Source organism: Anthonomus grandis, chromosome 17 (genome assembly GCF_022605725.1).
Source record: "Anthonomus grandis grandis chromosome 17, icAntGran1.3, whole genome shotgun sequence".
Taxonomy (NCBI): Eukaryota; Metazoa; Arthropoda; class Insecta; order Coleoptera; family Curculionidae; genus Anthonomus; species Anthonomus grandis.
In genome coordinates, this window is record NC_065562.1 from 14,354,559 (window position 1) to 14,373,928 (window position 19,370).

Consider the following 19,370-nt stretch of genomic DNA (forward strand, 5'->3'; position numbering starts at 1 on the left):
TAGGCATATATTTAATACATGTTTCAATGTTAGTTTCCATCGAGCACATTAATACTTGTAATAATTGTGACAAGTTTAAATTAGCTATTGAGCATGGAGATCTGGAAGCTAAACAAACTGCAACAATCGCTAAAGAAGTCCACCTACGTAAGGCTGAAAGTGCTAAAAAAGAAATGGATAATGCTAAAAAAGAAGTAAAAGATGATCTTGCCCGAAAAGCTATATGTTTTGATCTTCAAAAAATGTTGCCCACGTCGGTATTAACATGTACAAAAGTGTATTATGCAAGGCAATTATGGACGTATAATTTTAATGTACATGATATTGGGACCGATGATGCGTTTATGTTTCTTTGGCATGAGGGGCAAGCATCAAGAGGATGCGAAGAAATGGTATCGTGTTTAATCCAGTACATCAAATCATTGCCATCTACAGTCACTCACCTCACTGCTTTCTGTGATAATTGTGGTGGGCAAAATAAAAGCCAACTTACGGTAAAATTTTGGTTGTATGATGTAAACACAATGCAGATTGAAATTGTCGACCTAAAATTTTTGCTTACTGGTCATTCTTATATTCATTGTAACCGAGACTTTGGTAAAGTGGAAAATACCAAGAGGAACACAAAAAGAGGTGTTTTCGTTTTCACAAAACGTTTGCTTTGGATCCCATAGGCAAACGTTTTGTGAAAGCTGTTAAGGGTATTAGAAACATGCAGTGGCTGCAGTTCAGAAAAGAAAGTCCTTACACTTTGTTTCACAAAAGTACATTTAATAAAGAAATGCCATTTTTAGAGTACAACATGCTTGTAAAAAATGTTGGAAGGATTCCAAAAACCTTGCCTTCTCTTATCCCTAAACAAAATAAAAAAAAAATAAAAGCATCAAAGTTCAAAGACCTTGTTGGCCTCCTACCATTTGTACCTCCCGTACATCACCAATTCTATAGGTCAATAGACTATGAGGGAAATCGTTTGGTGCACACAAGACAGAACATCCAGAAACAGCAAGAAGCGGTTCAAGAGGGACATCACAATCCTGACGATGATGAAAATGAGAATTCAGAACATGAAGACAATGTTTATAGCAGTGACTCAGAATAGTTCTGCAAGTGGTATTTAAATAACATTTTTATACAAACTGTTAGTATTTTGTTAAGCCACCTTTCATTGGAAAAATACATATTTCCTAATTTATTTGTATCCTATGTTTTATTAAAGTCCTAATTTCTATGAGAAGCCAAGGGGTACAAGTGATGACTTTTATCAAATATTGCCTAATAATCAATATGAAAAATACTAAAAAGCATATTATTTTTCTTTATTATGATAGTCTAAACCCTAGCAATTAAAACAAAACTGGTTTGAATTGCCATACTTTTGCCTGCATTTGATTACAACAATTTAACTTTAATTTGAGTTTTCTCAAAACTGACTTCAGTACACTTATACCCCATGGCTTCTCAGTCCTTCAAATTATATATTAATTTTGTTATAAAGTTCATCAATAAAAAAAGAAGACATGTTTTAAACTTACTATAACACTTTTCTTGTATATATCGTAAAAATAAAGTGATTCACAAAATACGATCTTAAAACAATGTCCATAATTTCTAAGCACTTCATAAAATTAAAAAAAAGAAGAATTCGCAAATTCATTTAAACTCTCCTCGACTTTTTCTGTTTAAAGTGCTCGTTCTTCGTTGTGATTTTCAACGGACTGTTATAATCCACCTTTGCGCTTAACCCACTTTTATCAACTCTAATGTCCATATAGGACTAGAAAATATGTGCATCATAGGTTTTTGAAGTATCTATGTTTTAAAATTTATGGAATATCCCCTCCAATATAATATCCCGGTCATAAATTACTTCTACAAAGATTAAATTTTTTATCTCTAAGGCACTGCGCTATTCTGAGTAGCCAGCTTTTTTCATTTGAACTATGCAACTATAAAATTGATGCACCTCGTTTTTTAATGAACTTTTTCGTTTTCATTAGAAAACACCTTCGCTTTTATTTAGAAAATAAAACTTAGCAAGAAATACACCTTTTATCGAGCTTGCTCATGGTTTAATATTTTTACACAGCAATAATGATATTGACCTGTTTAATGGCACTATGGCTGCGTTCAAATGCAAAATTGCTGCAATGATTATGACCTTATAACCATTAAATACTTCTATATATATATATATATATATATATATATATATATAAGTCTCCATTTAATTCTCTCTTGCCTATAGTATATTTTATTATATATTGAAACTTCGGCTGTTTTTGAGTCCAATCAATTTTTGTGGACTGTTAAGTTTTATATGGTGTTTACCTAATCTGCCTAAAGTATTTAGTTTTTTCAGTTTATTAGTTTGTATAATTACTTTTCATCTGTTAAACATATGTTGTTTTCTTATTACACATAAATTAACTGGCGTGAGACATAAATGTGGTGTCTAATGTTACTTTCAATAATAGTCGCGTGATATATCTGTGGTGTCTCAGAGGTAATTGTGTACTATAGCCGTGTGAGCCTTGATCGGCGTCTCAGTCCTATATAAGCTATATGGAACTGAAAGAGCGCGGCTATGACTGTCTGACACAAGTTTTGGTTTTTTAATTACCTGAAAAAAGCGTCCACATTCTTTTTGAAGTTTTTGATAATAAATAACGCATCGATGTCTGTTACCAACATCTTCCAAGGAATGTTGACGCCTTAGAAAATTGAAAGGATTTCAATGTTCTAAGGTTGACGCTCTTCCAAAGCAACATTTTGCCTGGGTTGCTCAATATCAAGACCTTAGAGACTGTGTACGATCTCCTGCTTGAAGTTTGTAATGGACAATTTTTCATTCGCTACTTCTTGATGCAATATATGTGCATTTACCAAAGCACTGCCAATAAGAAGCAAGGTTACGGTGCCACTTCACCCCTCTGCGTAAGCACATCTCTTTTATTCTTCCACTTTTGGATAATTACACCTGAGGTGCTTTCAGCTGCCTCGGTTTCTTCTTTTCTGAGCTTTTTGTTAACAATTTGCCTAGGATTCATTTTTCGATTTGATCGAAGAGTGCCAACTAAGTGAGTGTTCCTGGCAAGTAGAGCATGTGCCAAAACCACACTATAATAATTATCTGGAAAAATAAAACGTCCTTTGTCAAGTAAGTAATTTGCAAGAGTGAGTACTACTTTTTGTGATGAAGACTCCTCGACTTTTTCTGCTTAAAGTGCTCGTTCTTCGTTGTGATTTTCAACGGACTGTTATAATCCACCTTTGCGCTTAACCCACTTTTATCAACTCTAATGTCCATATAGTGGCATATAGGACTAGAAAATATGTGCATCATAGGTTTTTGAAGTATCTATTTTTAAAATTTATGGAATATCCCCTCCAATATAATATCCCGGTCATAAACTACTTCTACAAAGATTAAATTTTTTATCTCTAAGGCACTGCGCTATTCTGAGCAGCCAGCTTTTTTCATTTAAACTATGCAACTATAAAATTGATGCACCTCATCTTTTAAGGGACTTAAACTTTTTGTTTTCCCTAGACACACTAAAAAACACCTTCGCTTTTATTTAGAAAATAGACCTACTAACTTAGCAAGGAATGCACCTTTATATCGAGCTTGCTCGTGGTTTAATATTTTACACAGCAATAATGATATTGACCTGTTTAATGGCGCTATGGCTGCGTTCAAATGTAACATTGCTGCAATCATTATGACCTTATAACCATTAAATACTTCTATATATATATAAAGTCTCCATTTAATTTTCTCTTGCCTATAGTATATTTTATTATATATTGAAATTTTGGCTGTTTTTGAGTCAAATCAATTTTTGTAGACTGTTAAGTTTTATATGGTGTATACCTAATCTGCCTAAAGTATTTAATTTTTTCAGTTTATTGGTTTGTATAGTTACTTTTCATCTGTTAAGAAAATGTTGTCTTCTTATTAGGAATTTCCCGTTAGCCAATCTTTGATAAATAAATAAAATAATTTTATCGATCTTGTAAATGAATAAAAATACAGAGATTGGAGGGACACAAAGTCAATGGTCTTAAATTGTTTTTTTTTTAAACGATTACACGTGTTTCGCCTTAAGGCATCGTCAGATCTAAAAGAAAAAAGAAGGCAACCCTAGTACAAAAACAACAATGCATAGACATAAATTACAATGTTAAGATATGTAAGTCAAAAAAAAAAAACAATTTGAGACTATTCACTTTGTGTCCCTCCAATCTCTGTATTTTTATTATTAAGAGGTCTCTTTGAGAAAAATAGACTACTTTTTTGAATTTGTAAATGAATGGCTGATATATTATATGGCTTGTGTTACCTCTTTTATACAGTATTAACACCAATAAATAAATTATTATGTTTGTCTTCGTTCACTTTCAAAGCCTTCAGTCAGTTTGTGGGTGAATTGGTAAAAAAGCAATTTTAAATCCAACAATATTATTCTGACTGTAATTATTGAAGGAGCTTTCCATTGAAAGGTATTTCTAGAGAAATAAAAGATATCTCTTGCTTTTTCATATTAGTGTTTAATATATACCTATCTCTCCCATTTGTCGCTCCTTAAATTTTACCTTTGTCCCTGTGTAAAATTGTATCTGTTTTTTTTTTTGCGGTTTATCGTTGCCTGACATAATAAGATTTATAGGATTTTAAAGATTTAAAAAAATGGTTTTAAAGGACTACCAAGAAGAGTAACTTGAAGAATCCAAAATTATATATTAATTTTGTTATAAAGTTCATCAATAAAAAAAGAAGACATGTTTTAAACTTACTATAACACTTTTCTTGTATATATCGTAAAAATAAAGTAATTCACAAAATACGATCTTGAAACAATGTCCATAATTTCTAAGCATTTCATAAAGCTAAAAAAAAGAATTCATTTAAGCTCTCCTCGACTTTTTCTGCTTAAAATGCTCGTTCTTCGTCGTGATTTTCAACGGACTTTTATGATCCACCTTTGCGCTTAACCTACTTTTATCGAACCCGGGCCTGTCGGGGTTCCTCGCCCTTATCCTCCTCTCCGAACTCTTCGACGAGCTGCTCTCCGAGCCTGACTCGCTGTCGCTGCTACTGCTGCTGCTACTACTACTGCTCTCCGACTCTGATTCCGATTCGCTCGAATCACTTTGGCTCGACTCGGACCGTTTGACTTTCGACCAAATCGTCGAGGCAACCGCCGGTCTTCTCGGCACCACCACCGCCACTTTACTCCTCGGTTTCACGTCTGCCGAGTGGCTTCTTCGTCTGCTCGAGTACATTCGATCGCTATGCAAAGTTCTTTCTAATGATCTTCTACGGGCTTGTCTTCGTTCTCTTTCTCGCTCGTGTCTGCTCTCCAGTTCATCCCTGTGCCTTAAAAGGACCGATCTGTGTTTTATTGGAGATCTCGATCTGTCCCTGTTGATGACGTGTCTGATTCTGTCCGATTTAAACATTATTTCCCTGCGGACGTCCCGCGAGTGTCTTATGTCGTAATGGGGGATTTCTTCGTGTTCCCGCTCCACGGCGAATAACATCCTTTGACTTCGGTTTTTCAGTTTTGCACCTAAATCGGCTTGTTTCGTCAAGTCTATGGCTGGCACCGGTTCGTCTTTTTTTAGCAATAGCCGGTTTGAGGGCCCCAGCATGTTTCTCAGATCCATGTGGCTGTTTTTCTTCTCGATTTCCTCGGTTTGCTTTTTGATTTTCATTAAGATTTTTCGTCTTTTCTGGTTCTCTTCTTCCTCGTCCGCGTACATTTTCATTCTGGGCACTTTTGCTTTCTTCTTCTCTGGTACATCATTTCTTTCTGTTTGAAGTCGGACGTTGCTTACTTCTAGTTCATCATCTAAAGTTTCTTCTTGACTGGGTAACGTCACTTTTTTCTTTCCTAGCCTGGCCTGCAGCTTTGGGTTCTTAACTGCAACAATTTCCACCTCATCTTCGCTCTTTTCATTATACATTATCGGCTCTCTCTCTCTGAACTTCGCGTCTCTTTCCCAGTTCCGAGCCAAGGAACCCCAAGGATTTTTGCTATCCAACTCTTTGTTTCTCTCGAATATGCCCCTGAGCTCTTGTTTTTTAGATTCAGAAATGCCCGTTTTGTTTGGCACTTTTTTAAAATATCTGGAATACTTTTCTGATTTATAGGGAATTTTGTCTGTTACTTTGCCATATCTCATAAGAAGACACTTTGTTTTAGGGTGCTCCAGGCCTAATCGCCAATAACCCGGGGGAATTCTCACAGTTATTTCAGAGATATCCACTGAATTTTTAGGATATGTTTTCTTTTTTGGCTGAATAACTTCTCCTATTTCATTTTGAAGCTCTATTTCTCGGTTTTTGTTTTTTATTAGGATACTCTCACCATTATCCACAGTGGGTTCTTCTACATCATCCAAAAACTCCTTAGGGAATGTATCTTTAGGTTCTCTTGCCGGCATACCCCTAACGACCCTTGATTTATAATGCAAAGCCCTAGCGGCTGATAAATTATCCAGCCACACAACATTACAACTGTCATGGTCAAGATACTCTATACCCTCGGGCGCATAATTGGAGAAATAATCTACAATATCTTCGGGAGTCATACTGCCTAGCCCCAATAAATGTATTGTCTCAAATTTTACTTCACTTTCATTGGTTGGGTTGATACCCAAACTATCACGAAGTTCTTCCAGGTTTTCATCTGTAAAACTATTGATTTCATCTGGTTTTAGGGCGAATCTTCTTGCTCGCTCCTGGAGTTTTTCCTGTTCTTTTTTGTCAAATATGTTGATTCCTGTTGTGAATGTTGGCTTTATAGTGGGGATCTACAATAGAGAAAACAGTATGAAGTAAATATTGTGATAAAATTAAGAGGCTAGAAAATTATGCATTAAGAAATAAATGTGTGTATAATTGCCTGTAGGTTCAATAACTTCCTCAGCCAGGGCCTTTGGGGTATTGTTTATATTAAAGTAATGCTTGAACATATTACTAAAATGTACCTATACCACTAAATTAGAGGTTTTAAGCGTGTATTTACTTTATTATTCGCTTCTTGAACAGCTTCCTCCTCCATGTTATCGTCGCTTATTTCGCCCTCCTCATTTTCTTTTACCTCCGGGTCAACTTCCATCGCTTCCTCCATATCTTTGGTAGCGTCGTTGGCTATTTGGATTCGTATATTTGGACGGGAAACGTCTAGTTCAGCTGCCATGCTTTGACGTTAAAGATTTCACTTAAAATTGCTGAAATATTTAACAAAAACAAAACCAAATTGGAAAGTTTACATGCATGGAGGAATATTGGAATCCTCAACTATTGACAAATGACAGGTGACATTAGGTGTATGGCCTGTGTTTAACACGACTTCACGTCATGCATATGCCATGTTTGTTCACAATTTAGTTGACGTGAGGTATGTTTTTTTTTGAGTGACATGTTCATAGAACAAGAGAGAAAAGAATATAAGCATACCAGCGGATAACGTGTATAAAAAATCTCACGATCCACATCTTTGCTTTCCTTTTAAATAAAGAAAGCAAATAGCTTGCGTGAAGAACAAATTATTTAAGTTCTATCTTCTACTTCTTTTTTGTTAAAGAGAATCCAGTTTTTGCCATGCGAGCATCTGTTGTCCTTGTGTTTTGTAATTCGACATTTGACTCACGTGAAGTTAATTTTTTTATAACTAGCGGCTCATGCTTATTTGATGTCATGTTTGTGTCCATCCACAAATTGAAGGAGAAAAGAGTTTTTTGCTTCAAGTCAGGCATCTGCTGTCTTGTTTTTTTGTAGTTTGACTGACGTGAAGTGTATTTTTTTATAATTAGCTGTTTATCCTTTTTTTGTACATAAAATGGATAAAACAGAGTTACCCGTTAAACAACTTTATTGGGATCACTGTTATATATAATACTATCTATACTAATACGTATTTTATTCAGTAAACTTTGGTAGAAGAAAAGCCGACAATTTTATTGCTTCACGTCGAAAGTTTATTGTTTTTGTTTGTTTTTAATTTGACTGACGTGAAGTCTGTTTTTTTAAGAAAAGCCTAACAGCGGACCAAAGCATTACCATTATTTAGCTGGTCCGCTCTCAATTTATGACAGGTGTCAGAAATCCTAACTCTAACCTCACAAAAAAAAATCAACAAAGTAATATGCGGTGATAAAAAAGATAACGAGAAATCGAGTAATCCGAACCGTTTGATTACGTGTTAAACCACTTCAAAAGGTCAATCCGACATGACTTTATCACAGAAAACCTCCCTTGTCTTGAAATTCGCGGCCTTAACGACCGTTTTACTATTTAACCTTCCAAAGGTTTACAGTGTGGGGCAGGTAATTTATGCCGTTAATGCTGGTGGAGATGCTCACGTAGATATACACGGGGTTCACTACGAAAAAGACCCTTTGAACGTCGGCATCGCTTCTGATTATGGGAAGAGATTGCTTATTGGGAGGGTACCACCAAAAGATCATATTTTATATCAAACTGAGAGGTACCACACTAACACATTTGGGTAAGGCAACTTATATTAAGAGGTTCCATAAGATTTTATTAGATGCTTAAAATTTGTAGCTATGACCTCCCTGTACCATCTGACGGACAATATGTCCTGGTACTAAAATTTTGCGAAGTCTACTTTGATTCATCAGACCAGAAAGTCTTTGATGTAGTACTGAACGGGGAGCACACAATTGTACCCGACTTGGATATATTTTCCAGGGTGGATAAAGGGGTGGCACATGATGAATATGTTCCTTTTGAGATCATTCAAGGTAAAGCATTATTATTAAGGAAAAAGTCCATTCTGAAGAGTCATTGTAATATTGAAAAATGTTATAGGGAAAGTCTTTTCTCCACAAATAAAATTTCAATTCTAATGTTAGATGTAGAGCTGCAAAACTCCCTTCCTGGTTAACTTGTATCCTCGCTCGACTCACCGATTTCTTTCATTTCAATTTCAGAACTTAGTAAAAACAGAAATACCCCCTAACTCATTTCATTCTATTTTTTTAACCTATTTCCAAGCATCCCACCCATAGACTGTTTAATATACACTCGACAAGTTCTTTTTTCACCACAAATTGAGGTGTTGCCGATAGTGAGGGCGAACTCAACAACAGCAAGTTACGAGAAAATTGCATTTAAAAAAAATTACAAAAGGCAAATTCAACAAAAAGTGGGCAACATTATGATTTTGTACTTTTTTCTTTTTTAATTCAATTACATAACTTTTTTTATTTTTAATTAATTTTTTCACACATTTAGTGTTACTCACAGAAATAAAATTTAAAAATTTAGGTATGGTTAAACAAAACTCTTAATGCCACATTCACTAAAAGGGTTTGAGTTGAAATTTAATTTATTGAATTGAAACACTTTTATTGAATCTAAACGTGATTTTTTAAAATGAAATTGAACTTTTTATTCTTACAAAATTTAAGTAACTTAGGTATTTATTGAAACAAATCACAAAACAGTGGAAACCTAGAGTAAAACTAACATAAGAAAAAACTAGAAGAAAGAAAGAAATAATAAGTAAAGTTTTGTTGTATTCTATATGGTCATCATCCTCAATGTCTGGATTTTCTGTATTTTTATCCTTGGCTGCTTCTTGTGTGTCTATGGTTTTTGTAAAGTATCGACTTCAAGGTAGAGGTACATACGGCAATAAATCGAGAATATCCTTTATTTTTGGGGATGGTATTTTAATGGCGCTACTGTACAGTCTCGTCAATGCTTCATTGGCCAAATTAAAAGAATTAGGATTATAATTTTGTCCCTTTGCCTTTTTGTGTAGTTTGACTGCCGTTTTAACTTCCAAATTATAACCAGAATAAATATAGAAACCTTGCTTGAAGTTCTTTGTAAATTCAAATATTCCATCTTTCAACTTAGCACCAAGCATCTGCACTTTAGTTATTTTCTTTTGAAGATTGGAAAAATTTAAAATCATATTCTGCGTAAGTTGAACAACGATAAACCGGTTCTTTCGGCGGCATCCTTCAATCATTAACTTATAGTGGTATATACATCCATGGTATATACAGTGCTATTTCTTATTTCCAGCTCAATGTTCCCAAAATCCCTATCACAAGGAAGGTATGAGTGCCCAGGTATCATGAAGTAGTGTTTAATTTCTGTGAACCGGTCTTAAGTATAGATTTGACAAAACAAGATTTAAATTTTTGTTTTGTCCAGAACAGTTATCACTGAACATAAAAACCTTCTTAAAGTTAACATCAACTTTAGACAAATAATCATACAAGCAGCTGGCAATCTCACATGATCCACGCCTTCCTGTACTTTCATCCCAAAGATACATTGTTGAAGAACCGGTTTTGACCTTGTGGATGCAAAAGTTATAGGTCCATAGTTTCCTTTTGTAAAACTGAATCCCACCAGTTAGGGTCGGCAAGGCTTGCTGTAGATCAAAAGCTATAACCAGAAGTGAGTCATCTGCATTACTCCTAAAATTCATCAGAAGAGACTGTACAGCTTATGCACGAGTCAGATGTATCTGCTTCTCTTGTTTAATATTCTCCATTTGAGTTGCACTTTCCAAATCGTTGACTTGGGTGTTTTTTAGTTTTATGTCTATTTTATCGCAATAATTACAAGTGTCGCTTTTTGGAGGCTCAAAACCAATATTAAACTGCCTATTAAATGTATCGCGATAATAGTGTTCATTTACCGGGATGTAACCAGGGTAATTTTCGGTAAGCCATTCGCTGCAGAGAGAATAGAGCTTTTTAATGTTCAGTCCAACTGGTAAGTATTTTCGATGAGGACTTTTAGCGCGACTATAATGACTTGTGATAGTAGGTAGTGACATAATGTGTTCCTTTACTTTACAAAGATCGTCATTTTCTATTTTCTTCGCTGGTTCACTCTTGCCTTTTTGATCCGTGGTAATAGTGCCAGTCCGGTTGGTTTTCTCAAGTACAATTCAAACCCGCTTTTCAGAGATTCCATGAATGTTATAAAAAGCAATACGACAAACTGCATGGGTAATGTGGTTAACAGTCACATTATACTGAATGCGCCTCAATGTACGCCTTGGATGCCCCTTTACGTAGGACCTTTTTACGTCATTGCAGATTAACAACTTTGACAGGTAACTGTTCTGTAGATCATAGTTTCCAATTTGCCAAAAGAACTCGAAAATATTGGATACCTGATCTGCGCCTATTTTCTCAAAGCATCCACATTTACGAGGAGGTCCAATCTTGGTCCCAAGCGGGCAACAACTTTCCTTTTGGTATTTCTTGAAACGTAGGAATTCCCCGAATTTCGCTTCACTTTACACACTTTTTTCTGCCAATCATTCTCCCTAGCAGGTCTCTTTCGCGAATAACCCAGCACAACACTATTTTTGGAATGTTCTGCTATTAATTCACTACCAGATTCCATCATAATTTTCTATAAGAAAATGAAAATGAACGAATCATAAACGTAAGCACAGTAAAATAAACATGAACTTGACACACGGCAAGCCTCAACCACAATAAATAATAAACAATATTCAGTAAACAGCGCCACGCTGCCGCCGGTCGATTGCTCCGCTCAAGATTGTTGAGTTCGCCCTTACTACCCGCTCGGCTATCGCTGGATTGAAACTCATTTATTTGATAGTGGGTTTATTTTAAAGGCAAAACAAGGGCGAATTCAACATTTCGACCTTTCTACTATGAAGTAGAAAACGTAATTTAAAATGGTATGACGCAGAAAAAATATTTTACCCAATGTTGAGTTCGCCCTTACTATCGGCAACGCCTCATTTCTTCTCTTATTGACAGTAATTGAAGCAAAACTATTTTTAAATAGATAATAAATTATATTGTCAAAAATGTGGTTTTGAGATGGGTTCCTACATGTCACCTTTTCTGGCGGAAGTTTTAAAATTTTTTCTCAAAAGGAAAATTTCAAATTGTAACATTTATAGAAAACCAACAGATACAGATAATATTAAACCCTTCTTTTCAACCATTTTTTTAATATCCCTCTATCTCAATAACATTTTCAAAAAGAACTAAATATAATTTATCAATGTCTTCCCCCGTAGCACCCTTCTCCATAGAACTTTGAATGAATTTAATCACTACCAAGACAGTAGTATTGATTTATTTAAGATGACCAAGAAGGAAATAAACAATAATTTCAATCAATACTATGTACCTTAGTCAATACACAAATACTAGTATAAAATTGCTCTTTCCAGGTAAACTGTATGTTAATGGTGAGGAGTCAGATATAGCAGGCAACAAAGTCCGCCTGGAATTCATCAAGGGGTACAAAGACAACCCGAAAATCAACGCTTTTTACCTCATGAAAGGCACTTTAGACGAAGTGCCCAAGTTACCACCACTGATATCGAATGAAGCAAAAGAAAAAGAATCGGAACAGCACAATATGGAAGATGATGAAGAAGAGGAAGAGAAACAGTCCGGACGTCCCAGAATCATTCCAACTATTCCAGAATCAGAGGAACCAGAAGAATCGTCTATTATGTTGCCTGTGTTTATTGTTATCGGCGCGTTTATTCCCATTTTGTTTTTCTTGTGCAAGTTGTGATGTGACAACAATGCTACAATTTTCGTTAGGTACGATGGACATTCAGTTGAGACATTCGATAGATGAGTTGGCCTAAGTTGGTTTTTATAGGGTTTTATGGGGGTTTGTGATATAAAGTATTTCATAATATGTTTGACTTATGTGTTTTTTGTGATTGTATAAATATTATATAAGATATTTATTTGAGATGAGAACTGAACTGTGTAACTTCAATGTAATTTTTTATTTATTACTACTACACATTTTCTCATCTCTCAAGGTTCTGGTCCTCCAGGATTGTTAAGTAATTGAGGTTAGTGAATAATATTTTGACAATTTAGGCATAAATATAATATGTACTTAATGTTTATTTTTAAATTGTATTGTTATGTTTGTACCAGGTGTGCATGTATTTATATTATAGTTAGAAATGTAATAAATAAAAAATTTGTTTAAAATTTATCATTTAGTTATCATTACCATTTTTTCCTATAAAGCCGAAAATATTCAAAATTTTTATTTTCTAACGGGAATATCCCAATAGGAAGAAAACTATCAAATGTTTAAGGTTAAACGACAAAAGAAATATATGCTATGTTATACCATTTATGAACTATATAAAACAGGAAATTAATTAGAGAATAGCTAAATTTAGTGTGCAAAATTATTAGAATTACACAGTCTGGGAGCACATCATTCTCTGAGGAGAAATGGTACATTGTGAAATGATACATACAATCGCTTTATTGTCAAAAAATTATAAATGTAGACAAAGCTAATATAAATAAATAAAGACATGAGTAAACAAAAACACAAGACATTTAGATTTTATACAAAATAGGTAACCTATTGTACATGGTCAAATTACTTATACAACTAAATGTTTATAAAGTCAGAAGGTGATATTAAAAAGAATATAAAACAATACAAAAATGTAAATTAGGTAAAAGAAGTATACAAAATATGTTGAAGTTAAATTACGACTATTATCACAATATAGATATAACTAATTCAAGGGATGGAGACTATAGGGTAAATAGGGCCAGTGTGTGTGTGGTATTTAAAAGGAAAGATTAAAAAAGTCTTCTACTGTGTATAAAGCCTTTTCCAATAGTAAAGCTTTTAAGGCATGGCGAAAACAGGAAAACGTTTTCATAGATTTAATCGTAAAAGGAAGATGATTGTGCATTTTTTTTGCTCTCTAGAGTATAGAAGTTTTTACTAATTCCGACCGTGGGGTTGGCAGATAAATATCATGCTCTGCTTTTCTAAGTGGATAGTTATGAGAAGGCCTCTTTGGAAATTCTGACACATGCTTTCGGATTAAGCAAACAGATTCAAGTATAAACAGTGAAGGAACAGTTAATATTCTATGTTTTTTAAAGTATTCTTGGCAGTGAGCTGTACTGTCAAGTCCCAGTAAATAGCGTATCGCTCTCTTTTGCAACTTGAATACGCGCTCAAATTGAGTGCCACAGCATGAACCCCAGAATGGAATGGCGTAACGAAGATGTGACTCAAAAAGGGCAAAATAAACTGATTTAGATGTTAAAAAGCTTAATTCTTTGGAAATCGATCTTATGGCAAAACATGCTGAGCTTAACTTTGCGGATAAGGTGTCGATATGAGATTCCCATTTTAGAGAGCTGTCTAAAATTAGTCCCAAGAACTTGACAGATTCAACAATATCCAAACTGGTATTTTGTAGAGTAAAAGGTTGACTGGTACTTTTATATGATACAACCTTGGTTTTAGAGATATTAAGGCATAGAAGATTGGAATCGCACCAGGACTTAATGGTAAGTAAATCGTTAGATATAGTTGCATGCAGAGACGTGATATCTGGAGTGCTCCAAGTAAAGCTGGTATCGTCGGCGAACAGACAAATTTTGCCGCTGATATCCAGATTGGCCATGTCATTAATAAATAGGAGAAACAAAATAGGGCCCAAAACTGAACCTTGCGGCACACCACATTCAATTGGTGGGCATGAAGATGTTGTCGTATCAACCTTCACGAGTTGACGTCTGAAACTAAGATATGACTTTAACCATTTGAGAGAAGATCCTCTAAACCCATAGTGTTGCAGTTTGTTAATTAAAATATTATGATTAACACGATCAAATGCCTTTGAGAAATCGCAGAAAACTGTAGCTGTGGAGTGTTGATTGTTTAGGCTAGAATAAACACTATTTAGGAGCGAAAACATAGCATCACTGGTGCATTTATTACTTAAAAATCCAAATTGATTCGGTGTTAGAATTCTATACTTAGTTAAGCAAAAATGACAAAACCCTTTCTTTAACCAGTCTTTCAACAATCTTAAATAAAGTCGGGACAAGTGCTATTGGGCGATAATTTGAGGCTTGATCTTTATCCCCTCCTTTATGCAGTGGAATAATAATTGCCGTCTTAAGGCAGCTTGGAAAGATTCCCCTCTGAAATGACATGTTAATTAGGTTCACCAAGTGACTTAAGGTGCAATCAGGCAGGTTTGCAAACATTTCGAGAGTTAGGCCATCTGTACCAGACGATGATTTATTTTTTATTTCGTTAATTGTACTTCGAAGGTCGGTGAATAATACAGGGGTTAAAAAGAAACTGTGCAGATTACCATTAAAAAGATACGAAAGTGGATCGTGAGAAGGTGATATGGTGGTCATTAGGTTCTTAGCCACATTTACAAAGTAATTGTTAAGGTCCTCCGGTGAAGTAGTGATAGTGCTAGGCGAGGAAGATTTATTTCTCAATTCGTTAACAATAGACCATGTTTCTTTAGACACATTACCAGAATCAGTAAGCCTTTTGTTATAATATGTTATAATAATAAACTCTTCTGTATCGCCTGACGTATTTGTGGAAAACGTCGCTGACGGAGAATTTTTTTAGATGCGATAATGAGCGCATGTTTTTTGCTGATATACGTAAGCCACAAGTAGACCAAGGCTTATGATGTTTAATTTTTATAGGCCTCAAAGGAAAACACTTATCTGAAATATTTGATAAAGTCCTTGTAAATCTAGAAAACTCATCATCGATATCATCAGAAAGAAAATACCAATTGCACTTAACGCAAGGCACTGATTCTTGAAATTTAATAAATTCTTTTCACCAAAAACACGGCCTAATCGACGTAGTAGAAAGTATTTTTGTTTTTAGATTCCAAAGAAAATCTAAAAATCACAGCTTCATGATCAGAAAACCCTGCATTTAAGACAGTACAATCAACGAATGATGGAATTGAATTGATTTTGAATGGAATTCTTCATTATTTCAAAACTTCCAGGTCTGTGAGTGAGTTGATATATTGATGTTCTGAGATGAAACTCCATTAATAGTAGAAGAGTAACCAAAAACACTCCCAAAAAACTGAACAAAGGCATTCACAATTTCCTCTGGATTATCTAAGTGGGTATCATTATATAGGTCAAGTTTCCTGGGATTCCAGATGTATTGCTTTTTGGCTGAATTTCCCCGGATCAGATCTGATCCAATTCTCAGTTTTATCAATCAACTCTGCATAAGCAGAATTTATTTAAGTTTTTATGTGGAGCTTTTATAACTATCGAAACCCGATCTGAATTGGTTCTTTTCCACTTTTTGTGCAAACTGGCTTTTAGCTTTAAGTTTTTATAATGATTTCTGATGGGTACCACCCCGAATATAATAATAATTACAGTTTTATTTTTGCATGGCTTGCATAGTCTAGTACCTACCTACTGCAATTTACTAAAAATGCCTTAATATATGGCACTAAAATAAAATTGTTATAGATAGCTGACACAGCATCATTAACATTATTTATTCCGTCAAGGAAGTACCAGTTAATTTCTGAAATGAGTTGATATAATAGAAAAAAAATAGCTTTGCGATAGTTCTGCGTGCTGATAGCACTTCTAATTCTGATCATTTACTATAAAATTGGCGTACTTGCAGGATGGTAAACATCCTCAGACAGTAGATGCAAAACGTTACATTTTCCCAACATTAGGTAGTAAAATAAAATTGTAGTAGTAAAAGTAAAATTGTTTTAATTTTTTTAAGCGAAAACCATGCGTCGGACAAAAAAAACCAAGAAATCAAATTTGCTAAAAAGCGATTGAGGATTTAAAAAATGATTTTATTTTAAGAAAAAGCAATGGTGTAGTACTTTTTTTACTAAAACTATTTGAAAGAAGACCTATAGGGACGCCACTAGCATGGGAAAAATGCGTCTTGATGCATAGAATACATGTACCAAATTTCATAAAAATTTCTACAATATTGTTTAAGTTATTATTAAAAAACTGATTTTTTGTTGAAAACTTTAACACCCTGTATCTCAAAAGTTAAGACGTTTAGGACATATGTTCATAGGAACTTTTTTTCTTAAAATGGGTCCAGGAATCACTCCCTTAAATATTAGCACGTCTTTAAGAAACACCCTGTATATTGCTAGTGTTTGGGATGTATATACGCAAAAGAGAATTGAAATTATTTCAAGGAGAAAAATGTACCTATTTCATATTATTAAATACTCCTATCATTTTCTTAGAATATTTTGCATGTTTTCAAATTTATTTTAATTTTGTCAGAACACAAGGGGAAAACAGAGAAAATATAACATTTCCACAAATTTTGGAATTAGGTAGATAGACTCTTACTTCCCAAGCCAATAAAAACATTTTGCTTTATTCGTATGCAAGGATTATACTTCTTAAAACATGGTGCTTACTATTTTAATCACTCTGTATATAAACACTTATTTAACATGTTTTTGGTATGTAAAATTGCTCTTATACAATTGTGTACAGAAATATCTCATTTACTCACAAGTCTTCGGTAGTATAGTGGTAAGTATCCCCGCCTGTCACGCGGGAGACCCGGGTTCGATTCCCGGCCGGAGAGAACTTTTTTAAATTTCTTTTTGTGATAAATTATTATTTTTGTATCAAAAAATTAATTACCATTTTTATAACAATGCTACATACCTAAGAAAGTCTAAATTGCTAAATTGCCACTTCTCTAAGAGCGACATCATTATATTAAAGACGTCTTTAAGACATTTATACGTTATTTGGGGTTTACTCACCTCGAAACAATGTTAGGAAATTTAGACAATATTTAGTATAAAATTTTACGTTAGGTCGTTGGCGTCTGGATCAATAGGTCAATATCTCAAAAATGGCTGCAAAAATTAGGCAATATTAGTAAAATTTCTCAGGTTAGGCCTAGCTGCTGGAAAGTGCCTAAAATTCAATAATTTGACCTTGCACCAGGGTCAGAAAAAATTCAGTTAGTGACGTCAGAAAAAGCAACCAACGTCCAGAAAAACTATATAATTCTTATGTGGTTTTTTCTTCTTTATAAAAGAAAACATCTAAGGGGTCAGTGAGTGACGTCAAGAAGATCAACCAACATCGAGTAAAACTACATAAATCTAATGTAGTTTTTCTTTTTTAATGAAAGACTGACTCTTCATAAAGAAAATATGTAAGGAATCAATGAGTGATGTCAAAAGAGCAACCAACATCGAGATAAACTACATAAATGGTGGTTTTTCTCTCTTTATAAAAGACTGACTCTTCACAGATAAATTATCTTAAGGAGTGACGTAAAGAAGATCAAGTAAGGTTAAGGAAATTCCATAAATCTGATGTGGTTTTATCTTCTTTATAAAAAACTGACTCATCTCACAAAGAAAACATCAAAGGAGTCAATGAGTGACGTTAAGAAGACTAACCAACTTCGAGAAAAACTACATAAACTGATGTCGCTTAACATCTAAGGAGTCAGTGATTTAATGACGTCAAGAAAACCAACCAACTTCAAGAAAAACTACACAAACCCAAACAGCACACATTCTCCTATGGATGTCCTGCATTAGTCCAAACCAGGTCGAAATGTCCATGGATTAATTATAGAAATCCTCTGTATGATAATATTGTACAAGCCAATGGATTTTAAAATATCTTAATACTATGGAGTTCCATTGACCTTCCAAATATGTTTTGAAAAATATAGCTGGTTTGCCTGAGTTCAATGGATAATTTTTTTTTAAGCCATTAGACTCATATTTTTATAGACCCATCAGACGTTAATCCTTTCTTAAAAAATATGTGGGACATTCTATGGATTTAGGTAAATCTGAAGCTCATGGTTTAAATAATGTAAAAGCCGCTGAACGAATAGAAATTCACTGAAGTACAATTTTTCTACATTCATTAGACAGCCATCTCTCGTCGAAAACTGTATCTCCATTTTAATGAATAATAATGAACGTCTTATGGATTTACGAAACTCTTCATCTCATAGCTTCAATAAAATAAAAAGTCACTGGTCAAACAATAATAAAGAGCTATTGGACATTGCACAATTGCCATGAAAGTGTTTTAAATGTTTCGCAACCTCATGCATGGACGTCCAATGGACTTTTCGCACCGAAATGTATGTTATCATTGTACCTCCATCCATTTTTTGTTTCATGTTGTTTCATGAGTATTTGGATGTATTATAGATGAGGAAAAGATACTATCCATTAGATTTTCTATTTTACATATCCCCTGGCATCAACGAATTCGTCAAGTGGACAATTTTATTTAATTGTCCTATGGCCTGTAAAGTTTGTTACACATGTATAATCCCATGGACATTCACTGGTTTTTTTTAAGAAATTAAACATTTCAAAATATTTGCTCAAGATGCCCATGATAGATTTGTGCCAACTTCGAATCTGTCTTTCAACGGACGTAGCTTTTTCTTCTTTATCAAAGACTGACTCTTCACATAGAAAATATGTAAGAAGTCAGTGATAGGGACGTCAAGAAAACCA

At 34.2% G+C, this 19,370-nt stretch overlaps 2 protein-coding genes and 1 non-coding gene across 3 annotated transcripts; 2 read left to right on the forward strand and 1 right to left on the reverse strand.

Moving 5' to 3' along the window:
• Positions 1–4,724: 4,724 nt before the first annotated feature.
• On the reverse strand, positions 4,725–7,326 carry LOC126746484 (nuclear cap-binding protein subunit 3-like). Its single transcript, XM_050454770.1, has 2 exons — positions 7,038–7,326; positions 4,725–6,822 (listed from the first exon to the last, which is right to left on the reverse strand). The coding sequence occupies exons 1-2, from the start codon at positions 7,209–7,211 to the stop codon at positions 4,912–4,914; spliced, it is 2,085 nt and encodes a 694-aa protein (XP_050310727.1). The 5' UTR covers positions 7,212–7,326; the 3' UTR covers positions 4,725–4,911.
• A 742-nt stretch (positions 7,327–8,068) lies between these two features.
• LOC126746499 (malectin-B) lies at positions 8,069–13,021 on the forward strand. The gene is made up of 3 exons (XM_050454791.1): positions 8,069–8,522; positions 8,582–8,781; positions 12,228–13,021. The coding sequence occupies exons 1-3, from the start codon at positions 8,245–8,247 to the stop codon at positions 12,578–12,580; spliced, it is 831 nt and encodes a 276-aa protein (XP_050310748.1). The 5' UTR covers positions 8,069–8,244; the 3' UTR covers positions 12,581–13,021.
• Positions 13,022–17,374: 4,353 nt separating this feature from the next.
• Positions 17,375–17,446, forward strand: Trnad-guc (transfer RNA aspartic acid (anticodon GUC)). The gene has a single exon. It is a non-coding gene; the product is annotated as a tRNA-Asp (tRNA).
• Positions 17,447–19,370: the final 1,924 nt, after the last annotated feature.

Coding starts and splice junctions, on each gene's coding strand:
- LOC126746484 (XM_050454770.1), bottom strand. CDS start 7,211: ATGGCAGCTGAACTAGACGTTTCCCGTCCAAATATACGAATCCAAATA. Junction 6,823..7,037: donor TTCAAGAAGCGAATAATAAA/GTAAATACACGC, acceptor TCTCTATTGTAG/ATCCCCACTATAAAGCCAAC.
- LOC126746499 (XM_050454791.1), top strand. CDS start 8,245: ATGACTTTATCACAGAAAACCTCCCTTGTCTTGAAATTCGCGGCCTTA. Junction 8,523..8,581: donor TACCACACTAACACATTTGG/GTAAGGCAACTT, acceptor TAAAATTTGTAG/CTATGACCTCCCTGTACCAT. Junction 8,782..12,227: donor TCCTTTTGAGATCATTCAAG/GTAAAGCATTAT, acceptor TGCTCTTTCCAG/GTAAACTGTATGTTAATGGT.